At 41.1% G+C, this 22029-nt stretch overlaps 1 protein-coding gene across 5 annotated transcripts in view; it reads right to left on the bottom strand.

The window, feature by feature from the left end:
* Sec24CD (Secretory 24CD) overlaps positions 1-22029 on the bottom strand; it is a 33840-nt gene that overhangs the window by 8881 nt on the left and 2930 nt on the right. For all 5 annotated transcript variants that reach the window (XM_069506690.1, XM_069506693.1, XM_069506694.1 and 2 more), the window contains 14 exons: positions 21179-21321; positions 19913-20030; positions 18259-18344; positions 17356-17545; positions 17064-17173; positions 15780-15893; positions 13482-13571; positions 11946-12131; positions 10198-10345; positions 8336-8496; positions 6976-7144; positions 6375-6587; positions 5091-5285; positions 436-618 (listed from right to left, as the gene is read on the bottom strand). In XM_069506690.1, the coding sequence (XP_069362791.1) occupies positions 436-618; positions 5091-5285; positions 6375-6587; positions 6976-7144; positions 8336-8496; positions 10198-10345; positions 11946-12131; positions 13482-13571; positions 15780-15893; positions 17064-17173; positions 17356-17545; positions 18259-18344; positions 19913-20030; positions 21179-21321 (2106 nt within the window). The remainder of the gene's footprint in view (positions 1-435; positions 619-5090; positions 5286-6374; positions 6588-6975; positions 7145-8335; positions 8497-10197; positions 10346-11945; positions 12132-13481; positions 13572-15779; positions 15894-17063; positions 17174-17355; positions 17546-18258; positions 18345-19912; positions 20031-21178; positions 21322-22029) is intronic.

Raw genomic sequence — 22029 nt, 5'->3', positions numbered from 1 at the left:
GTCTTGCGCCGCCTGAATCCAGCGGCTCACTGCAACTCGTCTGATGTCGTCCGTCCACCTAGTGGGGGGTCTTTCAACACTGCGTCTTCCGGTGCGAGGTCGCCATTTCAGCACCCGCAGCCAAGCACTAGTCTATGAATTAAAAAAAAAACCAGCCAAGTGCGAGTCAGGCTCGCAAACTGAGGGTTTCGTACTACAGTCGTATTTTTTCGACATTTTGCAAGATAATTCAAAAACTATGATGCATAAAAATAAATAAAAATCTGTTTTAGGATGTACAGGTAAAGACTATTCATATGATACCCCACTTGATATAGTTATCTCACTTCGAAAGTTGAAAATACTCGTTAGACAGACAGACAGATAGACAACAAAGTGATCCTAAAAGGGTTCCGTTTTTCCTTTTGAGGTACCGAAGCCTAAAAAGAGACTTACCTAGCAAGTATACACCCATCTCGTTCATCTTGTCGACGGACGCGCGCAAGGGTTGCGGCGGCGCAGACGGCAGACCGTGCAGCGGCAGCAGACGCGGGTAGGTGTACACTAGCGACTGCGACACGTCGGCCGTCAGCGCGCGGTACATCGCACACGACCGATCGTCGCACGTTATGTCTGGCCCTGGGTAATCGAAATGAAATGAAATGACTTCACAGATGTTGGTGAAGACTGTCCAAATATATAATTGAGACGCGAGAACTTCCTTTATTTAAGATAAAATTGAAAAAACTATTGTTAGAAAAGACATATTACTCGATTAATGATTACCTTGTAGAGAAATTTCAGTTTTATTTTAATTTTTGACATTTGTAACATTATCATTTAAATTTGTATTTTTTTGTGACTAAAGGTTCGTACGCACCTGAGCGGCGCGGCGCGGCGCTTCAGTCCGACTGCAGAACGCTTCACCTCAGGCCGCTCGACGGTGCCTACCGCACTACAACTTCAGTACGCGGCACCTCGCGTCACTTGCGCGTCACTTTTACACCCGTTCGCGTACGAGCAACAACGTCGCAAGATGAGCGACAGTGAAGAGGATTTGATTATTATTTCTTTGTTGTGCAGAAGAAGAACGAATTATCGAAGAGAAAAAACCGGCCAAGTGCGAGTCAGGCTCGCGCAATGAGGGTTCCGTACTACAGTCGTATGATTTCGATAATTCAAAAACTATGATGCATAAAAATAAATAAAAATCTGTTTTAGAATGTACAGGTGAAGACCTTTCATATGATACCCCACTTGGTATAGTCACTCACTTCGAAAGTTGAAAATACTAATTATTAGTTCATGACCACAATTTAATTTTTTTGTGTGATCTAACCCTAAATTCACGGTTTTCAGATTTTTCCCCAAATGTCAGCTATAAGATCTACCTACCTGCCAAATTTCATGATTCTAGGTCAACGGGAAGTACCCTGTAGGTTTCTTGACAGACAGACGGACAGACAGACAGACAGACAGACAGACAGACAGACAGACAGACAGACAGACAACAAAGTGATCCTATAAGAGTTCCGTTTTTCCTTTTGAGGTACGGAACCCTAAAAAAGAAGAAGAAATGGATTGCTGACATACCAAAGTCACGCTATCAAGAAGGATATCACATTTTGTTTCCTCGCCTTCTTAATGACTCTGTACCATTTCACATTTACTTCAGAATGTCGAAGACAAAATTCTATATGCTATTGCCTAATAGTTTTTGTGGAAATTACATTAGAAACAATAGGTATACCACACAGGTCGGTAATATAATCCTACAAGAAACCTATGTCCAGCAGTGGACATATCTATCGGTTGATGATGATGAAGATGATGATAGTTTTTATGGAAATTATAAAAAAATATTTATGCATATCCATACTTATATTATTATCAACGCAAAAGTGTATTTGTCTGTCTATCTACTAGCTTTTCACGGCTCAACAGCTTAACCGAATTTGATGAAATTTGGTACAAAGTTGAATTACATCCCGGGGAAGGACAGGCTACTTTTTATCCTGGAAAATGAAAGAATTTCCACAGGATTGTTAAAGGCCCATTTATATGAAGTTTGGACCAGAGGTAGCTTGCATTCCGGGAATTGACAGAGGTAGGCAACTTTTTATCCCGGAAAATCAAAGAGTTCACACGGGATTAAAAATCTAAAAAAAAATGCAACTAGATGATGCCTGCGACTTCGTCCGCGTGGATTTAGATTTTTCTATAGGTGAGCACATTTCCGGGAATTACCTACTAGTACCTATATACCTGAGATAGATTATACCCTGTAGGATAAAAGTAGCCTATGTGTACCTACACATAGGCTAGTTTTATCCCGAAAATCAAAAAGTTTCCACGGGATTTTTAAAAAACCTACATCTACGCGAACGAAGTTGCGGGCATCAGCTAGTCCCTTAGGTTCTGTGGAAATTACATTAGAAAAAGCATTTTCGCAAAATGTCTTTGTTTTATGTGCAATAGAATATATAAAATAGGCAGGTAAACACAGGTACATATTATATCTAAATACCTATATAAAAGAAAAAGGTGACTGACTGACTGATCTATCAACGCACAGCTCAAACTACTTGACGGATCGGGCTGAAATTTGGCATGCTGGCTAGCTAACTAGCTAATATGACGTAGACATCCGCTAAAAAGGGATTTATGAAAATTCAACCCCTAAGGGGGTAAAATAGGGGTTCGAGATTTGTGTAGTCCACGCGGACGACGTCGCGGGCATAAGCTAGTATAATATAAATACAAGTACAACAATAGGTAGGCATATTTCCGAAACTATTAATTCTACCTAGATGAAGTAGGTAGGTATAATATGTACATAATATATTATAGTTATTTAATCAGGATTATTTTTACCATTGATGTTTTCTCATAACGCTCGGAGAGACATTTATACATTTAGACACTGGGAAGGGGGGAAGCCGACATCCTAGGGGTTGGGACCTTTGAGGATATACTTCTAAGAGCATGAGGAACACGTCATGTGTCAAAAATTAAACCTACGTTATTTATTTTGAGGTCTATCTTGCCGATTCTTGCCTGTACTTTAAATACCTAACAAGATGCGCGTGTATCTTATTCGAGCGACGTACGCATACTGAAGCGCCGCGCCGCGCCGCTGGGTATGTCGCACTAGCGTCACTGCACTGCGCGTCGCTTCAGTGCGCTTCAAAATATTCTCTCCAGCCGTGCCGCGCGGCAACGCGCGGTGAAGCGCCGCGCCGCGCCGCTCTAGTGCGATATGCGCCATACAAAATGATAGAAATGATATTTTGAAGCTCTGTGCCGCGACGTGAAGCTCACTGAAGCGCCGCGCCGCGCCGCTCAGGTGCGTACGAACCTTAAGTATTTAATTTGACTAATTTTATCAAAACTATGTACACGTTGTTCGGTATATCATAAGTCATAACATATTGCATGCTAATAGGCAGAATTTGGCTGTACCTTTTTGTTTTGTAATATCTGCACTGTTTATCCATATTCGCAATAAAGAAATTTGAATTTGAATTTGAACTGTTAAGCTCGTGCACGTCACTCTTGTTGGTCCCGGCAGAATACCAGCGCTCAGGTTTTATTCTTAAAACCTGCAGCATTAATGCTGAGCTGGGGCCATTTCATCTTGTGCCAAGTGGGTGCAAGAACTCATTTTAGATTTAATTAATTATTAAATACTTCTTATTATCTACTAACCACTACCTACTAACCATTAATTTTAAGTTTGTTTGTAACCTACCTTAGGCATAAGATGAATAAACTAGTTTTCTTTCTTTCTTTCTTCTTTCAAATGAAATGAAATGAAATGAAATGAAAATCTTTTTTATTCGTATAAACTTTTACAAGTGCTTACGAATAGTCGGATGCATCTACCACTGGTTCGGAATGCCTTTCGACTAATTCATTAATCATCATTCATCATCATCATCATGATCAACCCATCGCCGGCTCCCTACAGAGCACGGGTCTCCTCTCAGAGTGAGAGGGGTTTTGGCCATAGTCTACCACGCTGGCCATGTGCGGATTGGTAGACTTCACACACCTTTGAGAACATTATGGAGAACTCTCAGGCATGCAGGTTTCCTCACGATGTTTTCCTTCACCGTTAAAGCAAGTGATATTTTAATTACTTAAAAACGCACATAACTCCGAACAGTTAGACGTGCGGTGTCCGGGATCGAACCCCCGACCTCCGATTGGAAGGCGGACGTCCTAACCACTGGGCTACCACAGCTATTAATTCATTAATACACGGGTGTAATTTTTTTTTTAAATGAATATAAGTCAAGTTAACCGACTAATATTCCCCTTTCCCCTCCAACTAAGTGTAAAGCTTGCTACGATTAGGTACGACAATAGTGCAACGGGTGGGAATTGAACCGGCGACCTTTCGGTTTTCAGTCCGCTTCTTTAACCTTTGAGCCATCGAGGCTCAAAATGGATACCATCAATAGATCCTATATTTTGCATGCTGTCAATACCCTATTTGTCTTAGTGATTTAGTATTTTTCAAACCCGCAATGTATAGCGTACAAACTCGGGGTCAATACCCTGTCTACGACGCGACACTGACCCCACGGCGCCTATCTACGCAACGTTCGTTGACCTCTAGCGTTAGTCGTATATTTTATTTGCAATACATTGCGAACTTAAAATACACATTTATTTTATACTAGCTTATGCTCGCGACTTCGTCCGCGTGGACTACAAAATTTCAAACCCCTATTTCACCCCCTTAGGGAGTTGAATTTTCAAAAATCCTTTCTTAGCGGATGCCTACGTCATAATAGCTATCTGCATGCCGAATTTCAGCCCGATACGTCCAGTAGTTTGATAGATCAGTCAGTCAGTCAGTCAGTCAGTCACCTTTTCCTTTTATATATATAGATTTTTTCTCGTCTAGAAAGATCAGAAGTGGGATGCACAATCTATATTAGTATTATAGAGAGGTAAAGTTTGTAAGATTGTTTGTAGGAAGTAATCTCTGGAACTACTGAACCGATTTTGAAAATTCTTTCACCAGTAGATTTTTAAGAAATTCAGAGATCCCTATCGAATTCGGGGCGGTTCGCTAGTTTGGAATATATCTGGTTACATACCTCCCGCCACAGCATCGGAGCGCAGTACACAGCTGGTGTACAACGGCAGAAGTTTCATGGATTCCGGCAACACCAGCTGTCCCACTGATGAGGGTGACGCGCAGTGTCTTCGGTATGCCGCTAAGGATTTGGCGCATCTACTCGTTAGGCCTTCCCGAACCTGCCTGGGCGTTGCTTCTCTGAGGGCCCACACGGCTGGAAGAAGAAACGATAACAAACTGAAATAAATAATTTTATCTACTTCCATATCTTAAAATCCTGGTCATGAAATTAAAATGTGTATTGGCATACTTTATTCACAAATATCTTTAATATAAAAAAACCGGCCAAGTGCGAGTCAGGCTCGTGCAACGAGGGTTCCGTACTACAGTCGTATTTTTTCGACATTTTGCACGATAATTCAAAAACTATGATGTATAAAAATAAATAAAAATCTGTTTTAGAATGCACAGATGAAGCCCCTTCATATGATACCCCACTTGATATAGTTATCTTACTTGGAAATTGGAAATACTAATTATTAGTTCCGTTAGCACGATCCGTATGACTCTCCGATCTCTCAATTTGATGTATCCTCGATTTTTTCCCCCCTTCGTCGCCATATTTCTTTTTAAAAACACGTGCTGAATTGCCATTGGTCAATTAAAACATGCTCGCAAGACTACCAACATAAAAATAGTACCGCCATTCTTGCCACAATTGCCACTTGAAAACGATAATAGATCACAGACAAACACGATTTGTTTAAGACTCCGAATCATGACGGAATAGGCTACTTGACTCATATCTAATTTCGTCCAATAAATGATTATTTATTATAGTATTTTGCTTAAGACAACGAAATATATCAATAACAATTATTAAAAACGCAGGATGGATATATAAATCCAATTTAAAAAAATACAGTTTTTATTTTTATTTGAAACGCAGAAAACGCTGTCAGCCATAATGTGACGTCATTAAATATGTAAACAAAGAAATGTCATCCCTATGTAAACTAGTATAGAAGTCATGTTTATTAAACTTTGGGAAGTTATGCTCTTGTTTACAAATGAATGACGTCAGAGCACAGATAATCTATCGGCCAAACATGGCCGACAGTGTTTTCACCTGTCTAAGAAAAATATATTTTTAAATTAAAGTTTTACGGTTTTTAGGGCGCAAAAAAATATAGTGTTAATTTTTTTGATCTAATAGGACAAATATCAACCATTTAAGACCTACTTAAAAAAAGTGTCAACTAGCCTATTATCAGACGGTAAGTTATTTGAATCACGACATTACCTTGTTTAGTGAGGAAGTTGATGCAGGTGTCGAGCTCGGCGGATCGGTACACGTCGGCGAGCTGATGCGCCACGGCCAGCGCCAGGTTGATAACGCGTAAGCGCCGCTGGCCGCTGCGGTGCGTGTACAGTAACGCCGCTTGGATGTAAACGCCATCCTCCGCCGTCAGTTTGTCGTCGTGTTTGATCTCCACTCCTATCGCTTTGTCCGCGTCTGGCAACAATAAAATAATTGTTTTTGAAGGTTTGCCTTGTATTAAAAATTCCTTTATTAATATTGAACAGTAAAATAAATACATAGTTCATCATCATCATCATCAACCGATCGACATCCGTCTATCGCTGTTATAGCGATGCAAGTTTAACACCATTGTGACTTACAACAATGTTACTAGATGGCGCCACAGGTATCTTTAATCAGTCACAGTGAAGCCTGAATCACGCTAACGAAGTGTTAATTCCAGAAGCCTTTATTTAGGAGTTCCAAGATACAACAGTCGGACCAGCTGGGAGCATGATACACGCTTGGAGGAAGATATACCTTTTGATACGGTATAAGCCCACAACACAATGCTATGTACAAGTCCATGTCATCAACTCACCAATGGCCGCCAGCTCGATGTCGGTAGTGTTGGACATGAAGAAGTGTCCGTAGAACTCGGTGGCGCGCACGCCGGTCGACGTGCGCACGCGCATCACCGCGTCGTGCGCCGTCGGGCGCGACACCACGCGCCTCACGTCCCACGCCAGGCGCGCGCCGTCCGTGTCTGCCTGCATATACAAACATTTGAACGGCTTACTATTAGTAAGTGGAATGTTCACGGAGGCCAGGACTGATGGCTTTCATGCCATCATCCGTAAAAAGATGGCCTCCCTCCTACAGCGTCTTCGTAGCAGTTCCAACAGCATTCTGGGTGCAATTAAAGATAGGATAGGCTGCCCAATAATTAAGCATTGGGTGGCTGTGGCCACCGGGCGCCTAGAGCTGCCACGTTAGGCCACTTTGTTTAATCAGTAAGCACTAACATTACTAACATAACTATATGGAAATATTGTTACTAACACACTAACTTTAGTAAATATATAGTTGTAAATTTAAATATGGACTAGAACTGGTCTGAAATAAAAGATTATTTATTTTATTTATTATTATTAGTCAAATCAGCAAACGTCAATACGCTTGTTAACTACTTTTCATTGTGCAAGCCGACGACGACCTCCCTGGCGCAGTGGTGAGCGCTGTGGTCTTAATAGTGGGAGGTCCCGGGTTCGATTCCTGGCAGGGGTTTGGAATTTTATAATTTCTTAATTTCTGGTCTGGTCTGGTGGGAGGCTTCGGCCGTGGCTGGTTACCACCCTACCGGCAAAGCCGTGCCGCCAAGCGATTTAGCGTTCCGGTACGATGCTGTGTAGAAACCAAAGGGGCATGGGTTTATTAAAAACTGCCATACCCCTTCCAGGTTAGCCCGCTATCATCTTAGACTGCATCATCACTTACCACCAGGTGAGATTGCAGTCAAGGGCTAACTTGTATCTGAATAAAAAATAAAAAAAAAAGCCTGCCATAGGTTGCATAATGTATTTTTGAAAACTCTCTCGCTATTTTAGCTTTATGTGTCATGTCAAAAGTACGGTAACCACCTACCACCATCGGCGGTGTTCCCACTAGATTATAACATGGGGTTATTCAAGGGGCGGACCAACAAATTCCTAAAAGGCCGGCAACGCATCGGCGGCTCCTCTGGTGCTGCAAATGTTCATGGGGGGCGGTAATCACTTAACATCAGGTGACCCGCCTGCTCGCTTGCTTGCTATATCTATTTAAAAAAAAAAAAAAAAAACCTTAAATAAATTTGACATGACAGTTGACAAATGGAGCTAAAATGGCGCGTGAGTTCTTAAAATGCAGTATAGCCATTTTTCATTCAATTTGGCTCGAGTCTAGTTGCAAAGCTAACTCACAACGAAGTAGGTGTACTTGTGCAGCTGCCCGCCGGTCAGTCTGGGCAGCTGGCCGAGCGTGGCCGCGTCGATGTACGCGTTGTTGCACAGGAACATCTGCACGCACACGCCCGCCGCCGAACATGCCTGGCCTAGCTCGTTGTACGCAGTCGTTTGTGGTGCTGGAACAAAGGATTCAATAGGATCTCGGACTGTACTAACAAAATGACGTGATTTTTTGTATAGTGGTAGTTTATGGGGCTAGAATCTAAATATATAAAAGGAAAAGGTGACTGACTGACTGATCTATCAACGCACAGCTCAAACTACTGGACGGATCGGGCTGAAATTTGGCATGCAGATAGCTATTATGACGTAGGCGTCCGCTAAGAAAGGATTTTTGAAAATTCAACTCCTAAGGGGGTGAAATAGGGTTTTGAAATTTTGTAGTCCACGCGGACGAAGTCGCGAGCATAAGCTAGTTAATTATAAAGAGAATAATTTAGAAAGGATTGTAAGGTGTATACTGTGGCTTAAGAAGGCACATGTACAACCTTAAGCTCTAGGGCTCGGACACCTGCAGACTGTGCCACGAGTCAGAGATAATTTACTGCCACGAGTCTCCTGAGACTTCGATGCACATTATCTGCTACTGCCCTGCTCTGATGCACAAACGTAACCCAGGGAAACATATCGTTAACCCTGAGGATGTAACTTCAATTCCAGTCAAAAAAGTGCTGCTGCATTTAGCGGCCACAGGATTAGAATAGAATAGAATAGAATAGAATATTTTTTTCTTCATGTAAACTTTTTACAAGTGCTTATGAACAGTCAGGTAGTTTTAATTTACCACTGGTTCGGAATGCCGGTCCTACCGAGAAGAACCAGCAAGAAACTCGGCGGTTGCTCTTTTTAATTTTTCAATTTACAATGTTATTATACCGTACTATTGATTTGACAAGCAAGTGTGAAGTGGAGGCAAACACAATAGATCGGAGACGTTCGCAGTGATACAGCGATTCCAGAACCTGCACAGCTCCAAAGTATAAGAAGCAGAAGAAAAAGGTCTACATGAGGATACTCCAGTGTCGGAGCGAAACGTGCGTCGAGTGTGTTTTGGGATTTGCGTGGTGGTGGTGCGTATTGCTTGCCTAGTGGCTGCTTTTTCCTGCATGTTTAGCAGAGGGAGGGCAGGCAGTGCATGTCGCATGCTGCATGTTGCACCATACAGGTTTTATCTGTTTCAGCGGATTATAGCAAATTAAGCTTTCACTTCACTGTATATCATAGATTTTCGCAAAGTAACGCCTGCTTCTATACATTTAAAAACAACGGATAATTTGGAAATTTTAATATAATATATTATATCAAATATATATTACAATATATTATTAAAATATACATTATTATTTACAAAATAAATATATAATACACACACCCACACCCACCCACACACACACCCACCCACCCACCCACCCACCCACCCACACACACACACACACACACACACACACACACACACACACACACACACACACACACACACACACACACACACACACACACACACACACACACATACACACACTAATAGTTATAGTTCTAATAATTATAGTAAACATGTTAAATTTTATAATATCTACCTTACATGCAGATTCCTTTTCTTTTGTATATAAAATCAAATTTAAGGAGAGTGCTGTCGCCTAAAACACAGGTGTATACCTAACTTAGGGACAGTCGATTTTTCTGTATACCTACCTACTTAACAGATTGGTTTTGTTATTACGTATTTTATGTATTAGTTCTCGTAAGTAAGTATGTTTAAGTGTACCTATGTTTGATCAATAAAAAAAAATAAAAAAAAATTTGAGTGTCTCACTCACTCAATATCTGCTTCTCCTTCTCAGTGCCGAGCAGTTTCCTGTCCTCCCTGTTGATGAGCTTCCCCGGCGCGTTGAAGGTGGGCAGCGTGGTGTGGAACACGAGCAGCTGCCCCGACGTGTCCGCGGCCTTCAGCGCCTCCAGACCAGCCTAGAACAAACAATATTATTTAGTCAAAAGCGTCGATTCTGATGTTTTTGTCTAAACTAAAGATAACAACTTTAGAGTATCTGCATTCTTTTCTCTTTCTCTTGCCAAAGACACTTCTCAGTAGTCATTATTCGTATGGCTCTTGCCGAGGGCACTTCTCAGTAGACACTATGTGTGTCGTACTGTAGGTTTAATTATTATTTTTGTTGTAACCTAATATGGTTTCTATAGTACTAGGTTGTGGTGTGCTAGGTTAGCCGGTTGGTCTAGGACCGGAATGGGGATGGAGGAGCCGGTTTAGGTAGGGTTTAGCTAGCGATGTCTAGTGATAGTAGACGTTGGTATCATGACTCATAATTAGTGAGGGCTGCTATAGTTGTGCGAAAATATTGTTAGTACGCCCATAGGTTCGGTTAATCTAAGGGCACCTACGCACTATGCGGTTAGCCGGATGGCGGAGAGCCGCAACCAGAACCGGAAAGTGCGGTTAGAAACCGTCGTGGTTTGCGGTTGGGTCGGCTCATTTCCTAGATGATAAATGTTTATCCGAATATTCTACTGATTTTGTGTTCCAGATTGCTGGCCCATTTTGAATTTCAATTATAATTTTTTTCGTATCGAAATTCATAGTTAATGCGCTAGCGTCGATAAACATGTTCACCGTCAATGGCGGGTAACTACAAACTAGCATCCGCGTAGTGTGTAGGGCAACCATCCGACTGACGGCCAGCCGGATGGTTGCCCTAATCATCAATCATCATCATCTTCATGAAGGCAGTTTATCACCGTCATATCCATACTAATATTATGTCTGCTAGCCTTTCACGGCCCATCCGTTCAACCGATTTTGACGAAATTCGGTACAAAGATAGCTTGCATCCTGGGGAAGGACATAGGACTAGGATAGACTTTTTATCCCGGAAAATCAAAGAGTTCCCACGGGACTTTAAAAACCAAAATCCACGCGGACGAAGTCGCGGGCATCATCTAGTACATAATAATATATTGGGTAATAAATTAAACTATTTTTTACTTTTTAGTGTTTGTGGTTATTGAAGTCGGTTTTTTTCTTTTTGTTTTTTTTTTTAATATTGCTAAAAAAGGGTGGAAAATGAAGTTTCAATCTAAAGACTCAAATTTTAGTGCGCTCTACAAATGTAAACAATAGACTCACGAGTGGCACCTAAAGTTGCGAGGTTTTATCCTCATACCCCGATTGCTATCTCAACCTGTCGCATAGTATATTATGTTACATTCAAGTATGTTTCCATGCCAAGCCGTGATAGCCTAGTGGTTAGGACGTCCACCTTCTAATCTGAGGTCGGGCGTTCGATCCCGGGCACGCACCTCTAACTTTTCGGAGTTATGTGCGTTTTAATTCAATAAATATCACTTGCTTCAACGGTGAAGGAAAACATAGTGAGGAAACCTGCATGCCTGAGAGTTCTCCATAATGTTCTCAAAGGTGTGTGAAGTCTACCAATCCGCACATGGCCAGCGTGGTAGACTATGGCCAAAACCCTTCTCACTCTGAGAGGAGACCCGTGCTCTGTAGTGAGCCGGCGATGGGTTGATCATGATGATGATGATGTTTTCATACCTGTACAGCCGGCAAGAGAATGGTCTCCGTCTCCTTGTTGTGCTGGAACATGAGGGGCAGCTGCTGCAGCAAGGCCTCCAGCACGGCGCCGCTCTCTTCCGGCGTCTGTAGGAACCCTTCCAGCAGCGGCACGAACATGTCGCCCACGTCACCCACCGACAACATCTGCGGTTGTGCTAATGTACCCTGGAACGAAAATTAAATGTAAGAAAGAAAAAAGAAATTAAAGTTAAAGTTAAAGTCGCGGGCATCATCTAGTCTAAAATCTAAATATATAAAACGAAAGGGTGACTGACTGACTGACTGACTGACCTATCAACGCACAACTCAAATTACTAGACGGATCGGGCTGAAATTCGGCATGCAGATAGCTATTATGACGTAGGCATCCGCTAAGAAAGGATTTTTGAAAATTCAACTCCTAAGGGGGTGAAATAGGGTTTTGAAATTTTGTAGTCCACGCGGACGAAGTCGCGAGCATAAGCTAGTCTAAATATATAAAAGGAAAAGGTGACTGACTGACTGACTGACTGACTGACTGATCTATCAACGCACAGCTCAAACTACTGGACGAATCGGGCTGAAATTTGGCATGCAGATAGCTCTTATGACGTAGGCATCCGCTAAGAAAGGATTTTTGAAAATTCTACTCCTAAGGGGGTTATATAGGGGTTTGAAATTTTGTAGTCGACGCGGACGAAGTCGCGAGCATAAGCTAGTCTATTATAATTCCTGAAAGGCCAGCAAGTAGCAACGCATTGGCGGTTCCTCTGGTGCTGCAAATGTTTATGGCCAGCGATATATCACTTAACATCAGGTGACCCGCCTGCTCGCTATTTTTTTTTTAAATTCATGTATATTGGTAGACCTAGACCCCCCATTAGGTGGACGGGCGACTTCAGACGAGTCTCAGGGAGCCGCTGGATTCAGGCGGTGCAAGACCGTGTGCAAGTCCCTACAAGAGAATTATGTCCAGCTGTGGACGTCTATCGGTTGATTATGATGATGATTTGAATACATTCCAGTTCTTGCAATTCACGAAGGCGAGTGAACTTTAGATGTGGTTACGTCGTTTAATGGTCATTGCGTAAGTGTGCGTGCATGTCGGACCAATCAGTCGCGAGCAAGCGCTGTCAAACGCACACATTTAGTGTACCTTACGTATACCGATACGACTTTTTTTATTTTTTTATTCAGATACAAGTTAGCCCTTGACTGCAATCTCACCTGATGGTAAGTGATGATGCAGTCTAAGATGATAGCGGTCTAACCTGGAAGGGGTATGGCAGTTTTTATTAAACCCATACCCCTTTGGTTTCTACACGGCATCGTATCGGTAACTAGCCACGGCCGAAGCCCACCAGACCAGACCAGAAATTTAGAAATTATAAAATTCCAAATCCCTGCCAGGAATCGAACCCGGGACCTCCCACTAATAAGACCACAGCGCTCACCACTGCGCCAGGGAGGTCGTCAATACGTCAACTTAAACACAAGCATGAGCCACTCGTCTTCGTGAAATGCGAAAACTTGTACCTTGATATTATAGAAGTGCACTGTAGTACTGTAGGTGATGAAGCCGACTCGCGTCCAGCTCTTGCCCGTTTGTTCGTCTTTCGGTATCGCCTGCAAAAGTACATATTCATGGTGAAATTTTAGTAGTTTGTTTAAAGCTATTTAAAGCTTACTGTCAAACCTTCTACACGGGGGGCCTGTGGACTAACTACACTCAAAAGGCACTCGACACGCTGAGGGTGCAATACAACAATGGTTTCAGGATACTGTTGGGCTTGCCGCGGTTTTGTTCGGCGTCAGGCATGTTTGCAGAAGCACGAACGGATGATTTCTATACCATAATAAGGAAAAGGACGTCATCCATCCTGGCAAGGCTGCGTTCGAGCTCCAACAGTATCCTGAATATGATGGCGGGAAAGCTGGATACGCCAATTCTCCAGCATTTCATTCAAGTTCTCGTCCGGTAAATACGCAGAGTATTGACCGGACGAGGGCTTGAAAGTGATCCCAAAGTCTAATTGTTTGCGCCCTATTATGATAGCTGTTGTAAAAATAAAATAATAATAAAATGTTTATACTAACATAGTTTTTAAGCATTATACTAACAAAATATACTAACATAGTTTTTTTAAGCATTATATGTGTACTAACAAAATATGGGTCTTTGTTGCCTTATTAAATAAAGAATTAAATTAAAATTAAAATTAAATTAAAGTCGCTCAGCGAGCTATGGAGAGGGCTATGTTAGGAGTTTCCTTGAGGGACAAGATCCGAAATGAGGAGATCCGCAGGAAAACCAAGGTCACTGACATAGCCCAAACTATTAGCAAGCTGAAGTGGCAGTGAGCAGGTCATGCCTGTCGTAGAGGTGATGGCCGTTGGAGCCGGAAAGTCCTTGAGTGGAGACCGTCTCCATGGATGCCACATGATGATGGCAGCCATGGAGATGTGGTTTTTTACAGGTTTTAGGTTGAGATCTATAGAGCGCACTCTAACTTAAGAGAGAAATAAAACGAGACAGATCGAACATGAGAGAGAGCTCTCACATAAATCTGTCTCGTTCTAACTCATTCTTAAGTCTGAGCAAAGTCAAAGCCCTTTCATATGATACTCCACTTGGTATAGTTATCACTTATCTAACTTTGAAAATTGAAAATACTAATTATTTATTCATTAACATATTTAATTTTTTTTGGGTGTGACGTAAGCACAAATTGACGGTTTTCGGATTTTTTTACTTTACTTGTGCTATAAGATCTACCTACCCTGTACGTTTCTTGACCGACAGACAGACAGACAACAAAGTGACCCTATAAGCCCTTAAGTGACCCTATACTAGCTGCCCCGGCGAACTTCGTAGCGCCTAACAGTCGATTCTTTTTCAGGCAATTTTTTAAATTTTTCTCTCCGTAAGAACCATCCTCGTACTTCAAGGAATATTATAAAAACAATGGGAATTAAAAAATAGTTATTTATGCAACTGTTGTATAAAGAGGGGCATTAAAACACGAAAGTCGGTTAATAGTATGACTTGAGTGTTTTAATACCTAATTATCAACAGTTGCATACAAGACTTTATCTACACCCATAATATTATGAATCTAAATATATAAAAGGAAATGGTGACTGACAGACTGACTGACTGACTGACTGATCTATCAACGCACAGCTCAAACTACTAAGCGGATTGGGCTAAAATTTGGCATGCAGATAGCTGTGATGATGTAGGCATCCGCTAAGAAAGGATTTTTGAAAATTCAACCCCTAAGGGGGTGAAATAGGGGTTTGAAAATTATGAAGTCCACGCGGACGAAGTCGCGAGCATAAGCTAGTCCTCTATAAAGGATTCTGAAACAGTTAGCTTATTGCCTAGTATAGAGACAGCGCTATACTGCTGGCATTAATCTGTCTCGTTATGCCAGCAGTATATTTAGTTAAGTAGTTAGTTAAGTTCTTTTTATTTGTCTAGATATTTTGCAAATGCTGTGTACACATTTTATAGGTACATTTATCAGCCTGTGTTTGTCTATAAGTGTCGTAGTTTGTGTTAAATTAATGTATTGTGTGTGTTCCTAATAAATAAAATAAAATAAATAAATAAAAGTATAGCGCTGTCTCTTTTTCACAGGAGTGTTATAATGAAATTCAGTACAACATTATAACACTCGTTTGGATGCTTAAATGGTTATCAAGATGGTTGGTTAGAATGGTTACTATTGGCAATAAGCTAACTGTTTCAGAATCTTTTATAGAGGATTTAAAGCATGGGTGCAGATAAACATCGCAATGGTGATGAATTGATGATAGAAAAGCACTTACGTCAATAATATCCATAATGTTATCGCATATGGCTTGCAGGAGGCCGTTCTTGATCGCGTTGTAGGATACATCGATGACGAACACGATCGCCGGGGGGTTCGGTAACGTGTTGTTCTGCAAAATTACATCATTTTTTTTTTAAAGAATATTAGCCATTTTAAATGACTAATACCTACCTACCAAAAAAATACCTACAGTAAAAGAGCGATTTTTATAAGAAATTGTAAGAGGCACTTCCTGGATCTAGGTGCCTCTTTGGATGCCTAGTCTAGGTCTAGGAAGTGCTTCATGTAACGATATTTTATATGTACAAATATGCACTAATTTACAGCTTTTAATTTTTATAAGTTTGTTACCTAGATTTTATTAAATTTGTATAACGCGAACTCGCCATCCTCACATAAACTTTAACAGTTTCTAGAGGATGGCGAACTGTTTATTTTAAAATGTATTTTTGAAATTTACGTGATCAATAAAAAAAAAAAAAAAAAAAAAAAAAAAAACCCCTTTCCTCTCCAACTATGCGTTAGGCTTGTGCTAGGAGTAGGTACGACATTATAGTGCAACGGGCGGGGTTTGAACCGTCGACCTTTCGGTTTTCAGTCCACTCCTTTACCAGTTGAGCTATTGAGGCTCTAAAGCATTACATTAATACTAGCTGTGACAGCCCAGTGGTTAGGACGTCCGCCTTCTAATCAGGAGGTCGGGGGTCCGATCCCGGGCACGCACCTCTAACTTTTCAGAGTTGCACAAAATGCACATCATTTTCAAGTAATTAAAATACCACTTGTTTTAACGGTGAAGGAAAACATCGTGAGGAATCTTGCATGCCTGAGAGTTCTCCATAATGTTCTCAAAGGTGTGTGAAGTCTGCCAATCTGCACATTGTGGCTAATTCCATTGTACACAATCTCTAACCTAAACTAAAATGGCACGCCTAAATCTATTGCTATCCTTTTCATAATGCTGCTCGCGGAAAAGGATGGCATTAGATTTAGACCTATTAATTTAGTTTAGTTTAGAGATTGTGTTCAAGAGAATCGGCCCCATTGTCAGCGTGGTAAACTTCTAAAAACTAAAAAAACCCTTCTCACGCTAAGAGGAGACCCGTGCTCTGTAGTGAGCCGGCGATGTGTTGATCATGATGATGATGAAAATATTTTATCTCATTCTCTCGCAGGCTAAATCCTATAGATGTTTGTCACTTTTTAGTGTCTCTTTTTCTTTTCATTAAGTTTCAAATCATAACAGTACTAAAGGTTTTCTTGAAAAACCTTAACTTACTCGACAATACTCCTTGGTTGCAACAATTTCATACGTGCCGAGTGCCATTTCTGCGGGCATGCGCCCGTACTGCTGCATGCTGTTCACGTATTGGGTGTACTCCATGGGAACTGAAATATACGAAAATGTTGTAAGAAATGTGGACACTGACAGTTGACCTTGTCCACAAGTTCAAAGGCGCTCAAAAGTAACAAAAATTATGATATATATATTATATATATTTTGTGATTAACAAAACAGTAAAAAAACACATTATTGCGAGCGAAGCCAGCGGCATTTTTTTCTGTCTCACCTTCAGAAGTGGCTTTGCAGAAGGCGCACTTGAAGTGTCGTGCTGCATCGATGAACTTCATGTTGGGGCACATGTACGCCTTGCAGCGACAGCAGCGCACGGGCCCCATAGTGGGCGACCCTGTTAGCGCGGCGAAGTCCAGCAGTGGGGGCTCTTGCTCTGTGCCCACTGTCTCGGCCATCGGGGCGAGCTGTGGAGTAATTGTAATGTAGAATATTCATGTTTAAAATGCTATAAATGTGTAAAGGATAAATTTATTCACTGTAACATATAAGAAAACTATTTTAAAAGAACTTTTAGATAAATCCATTTTATTCTAACTTTATAGAATAGAATAGAATGTTTTTTTATTCATGTAAACTTTTTACAAGTGCTTAAGAATAGTCAGGTAGTTTTAATTTACCACTGGTTCGGAATGCCGTTCCTACCGAGAAGAACCAGCAAGAAACTCGGCGGTATAGTATTTCGATGTTCAATGTTTTATCAACCTTATACTAAAAGTAGTTTCTTATCATATCATAACTAGCTGATGCCCGCAACTTCGTCTGCGTGGAATTAGGCTTATGAAAATTTTTGATTTTCCGGGATAAAAAGTAGCCTATGTCACTCTGCAGGTCTTTATATATACCCATGCAAAAATCACGTCAATCTATTGTACCGTTGCGACGTGAATGAAGGACAAACCAACAAACCAACAAACAAACACACTTTCGCATTTATAATAAGGGTGCTGATAGTTTATGTATATAATAATAGTAGATGATGCCCACGACTGCATCCGCGCGGATTTAGATTTCTAAAATCCTGTGGGAACACTTTAATTTACCGGAATAAAAAGTTGCGACGTGATTGAAGAACAAACCAACAAACACACTTTCGTATAATATGGGTAATGATACTTACAACTAAGCAGAATGGCATGGTAGTCTGCTTCAACAGATCAGCAGTAACTGGCACACTGTACATGGAACTCCTTATGTAGCGGGGACCTGAACACACACAATATCATGTATGTAAAACAATCCACACTTGGCCAGCGTGGTAGACTATGGCTAAAACCCTTCTCACTTGAGACGAGACCCGTGCTCAGTAGTGAGCCGGCGATGGATTGATGATGATGATGATGATGAAAACATAACAAATAGATAGAATAGAATAGAATACATTTTTGGGATAACCTTAGATGCGAAGCTTCAATGGGGCACCCATATATCAACTCTTGCTAGCAAATTAAGCTCTGCCGCTTACGCTGTTAGAAAGATTCGGCAGTTAACTGACGTGGAAACCGCAAAGATAGTATATTTTGCTTACTTCCATAGTATTATGTCTTATGGAATCTTAATATGGGGTAAAGCGGCAGATATTGGGAGAATTTTTGTATTACAAAAAAGGGCAATACGCGCAATTTATAACTTAAGACCACGCGATTCCCTTCGAGAGAAATTTAAGGAAATAGATATCCTTACTGTAGCCTCTCAATATATTTATAATAACATAATTTTTGTAAGACAAAATATTCTTAGTTACAAGAGAATTGGTGATCTACACAATAGGCTAACTAGAAACAAAGACAAGCTTGCAGCTCCTACCTTCCGCCTCAGGAAAGTCCAAAAGTCATTTGTGGATATGGGTATTACCTTTTATAATAAAATCCCGCAAACTATTTTGGACTTACCTTTGCACAAGTTTAAAAAATCTATTAAAAATATGCTCCTGAAAAAAGCATATTACACAATTGAAGATTATCTAAATGATAAAAGAGCGTGGATTTGACCTGCAGCTCGTTCCAGCAACGCACAAGACTGCAAATACTATTTTATACATGGCATAATCTTGTATCTATATCAAATATTTGAAAAGAGCAACCGCCGAGTTTCTTGCTGGTTCTTCTCGGCAGGAAAGGCATTCCGAACCAGTGGTAGATGCATCCGACTATTCGTAAGCACTTGTAAAAGTTTATACGAATAAAAAAGATTTTCATTTTCATTTTCATTTTCAATATATTTTCATTGAAGTAAACTTTTACAAGTGCTTTTGAATCGTCACTAGTGTAATTTACCACAAGTTCGGAATGCCGCTCCTACCGAGAAGAACCAGCAACAAAGTCGGCCGTTGCTATTTCCAAGTGATCAGTTTACAATATAATTATACTATACTATATTATATTATACTAGCTTATGCTCGCGACTTCGTGGACTACACAAATTTCAAACCCCTATATCACCCCCTTACGGGTTGAATTTCCAAAAATCCTTTCTTAGCGGATGTCTACGTCATAACAGCTATCTGCATATCAAATTTCAGCCCGATCCATCCAGTGTTGTTGAACTGTGCGTTGATAGATCAGTCAGTCAGTCAAGATAAAGATAATAACACAAAGTCAAAGTCAAGTCAAATGATTTATTCAAAATAGGTAATAAATTACTCGTATTGATTGTCTGGTATGGTGTTAGATTTGTAAGATATAGTGGTGATAATTATTACGCAAACTTAAAACTAAAGCTACGAGGGTTCCAAACGCGCCCAGGTCTGAGAAGAGCCCACAACAAACACTTACTGGCATTCCCTTTATCGTCGACAACGAAGTCCGTGGTGACTAGCGGCGGCACCAGGCCCTTCTCGTTGGTTACGAACACGCCGCCGCGGTTCTGTTGGTCATCCGCCATCACTTGGATCTGTGACAAACAAACGTGGAAACATCAGAACAGACATCCAGGGTGTAACAAGAACGCTGGCAAAAACAAAGACAGGTGATAGTACTGATGATTACTGATATGATACCACAAAAAAACACGAAAAAAAATATAAAAATCCTATAATTTTGTAAATGTTTACTATATATCGTAAATAAAACATCTGACTGACATCGGCCAACGAACGTTGCGTAAGTAGGCCACTCGGAGTCAATTCCGCGTCGTAAGCGGGGCATTGACCCGAGTTTTGCTCACTATACATTGCGGCTTTAAAAAATACTAAATCACTTAAACTACAAAATGAGACAAATTAAGAATTGTATTAAATTGTATAAGCTGTGATAGCCTAGTGGTTAGGGCGTCCGCCTTCAAATTGGAGGTCGGGGGTTCGATCCCGGGCACGCACCTCTAACTTTTCGGAGTTATGTGCGTTTTAAGTAATTAAATATCACTTGCTTTAACGGTGAAGGAAAACATCGTGAGTAAACCTGCATGCCTGGGATTTCTCCATAATGTTCTCAAAGGTACGTGAAGTCTACTAATCTGCACATGGCCAGGGTGGTAGACTATGGCCAAAACCCTTCTCGCTCTGAGAGGAGACCCGTGCTACAGAGCACCAGAGCCGGCGATGGGTTGATCATGATGATGATGATGTTTTCATACCTGTACAGCCGGCAAGAGAATGGTCTCCGTCTCCTTGTTGTTCTGGAACATGAGGGGCAGCTGCTGCAGCAAGGCCTCCAGCACGGCGCCGCTCTCTTCCGGCGTCTGCAGGAACCTATGACCTACCTACCTAGACTATGGCTAAGCCACTCTCACTCTGAGAGGAGACCCGTGCTCTTTAGTGAGCTGGCGATGGGTTGGACATGATGATGATGATGATGATGATGTATATTTTGGCCGATATTCGTCCAGAAGGTCATTAGTATACAATTTTCAGGCGGCGTAAGACCGTGACGTGTGGAAGTCCCTACGAGAGACCTATGTCCAGCAGTGGACGTCGATCGGTTCATGATGATGATGATGATGATGATGATGATGATGATGATGATGATGATGATGATGATGATGATGATGATGATGATGATGATGATGATGATGATGATGATGATGATGATGATACAACTTACTGGGCTGGGCATCTGGTCAGGGTCGAGTCTCTTCTGCGGCGGCTGTTGGTACTGCGAGTTGTAGCTCGGCTGTTGTGCTGGGAAGGGCGGGTAGCCCTGCCCTGCCATTGGCTGAGCTGGCTGTGGGGGCATTGGTGGCATACCTGGACGAAACATTACGTTTTGGGGTTAAAAATGTCATTTTAGCAGGTTTCAGATTCATGATCACTCATTCGACCTTGAAACTCGAAAAGTTTATGTAATAAATAAATAATATCTATCCCGGCTGTACTCACATGTCTAGTCGACATTAGCCCGACTAGTTTCGAACCCATCCGGGGTATTTTTTCAAGGGAGTCAATTCGCGCACGCGCCGCGGCTGTGACAGATATGTGTGTGGCACTGTGCGTGTGTGACGGGATAGATATTATTTATAATGGAAAACACTCACGGTAGTTTAAACCCTAAAAAGTTATAAATAAACTTGACAAACCAAAAATTTTTTTTTTTCCCATTACGCAAGGCCTATGCGCACGCAGTCGCCGTAACTTGCTAATAAAATATTATGGTTAGCAATAAAGATGTGTAATGCCCAGTTTCTGAACTCGCCAGTTATGTTCTCATGAGCTATTGATTCAATAAAGTTATGTATAGGATAGACGTCGGTTAACTGACCATACGTTTCTGAGTACAACAATAACAATGAACCCGATAACCAGTTCATTATTCTGTCGCTGGGTCTGTTACAGGGAACGAGTTTAAAATGCATATTATTCTTTTATTTCGCCATCAATACTACTTTTATTAATATAATAGTATTTTTTTCAGTAATGAACTTACTGTTTAAAGACTTTTTAATCTAAAAATACGCA

This window comes from Maniola hyperantus, chromosome 23 (genome assembly GCF_902806685.2).
Source record: "Maniola hyperantus chromosome 23, iAphHyp1.2, whole genome shotgun sequence".
NCBI classification, from domain to species: Eukaryota; Metazoa; Arthropoda; class Insecta; order Lepidoptera; family Nymphalidae; genus Maniola; species Maniola hyperantus.
Note: the sequence above shows the minus strand (reverse complement) of the source record. Positions and strands in the feature narration are given on the sequence as shown.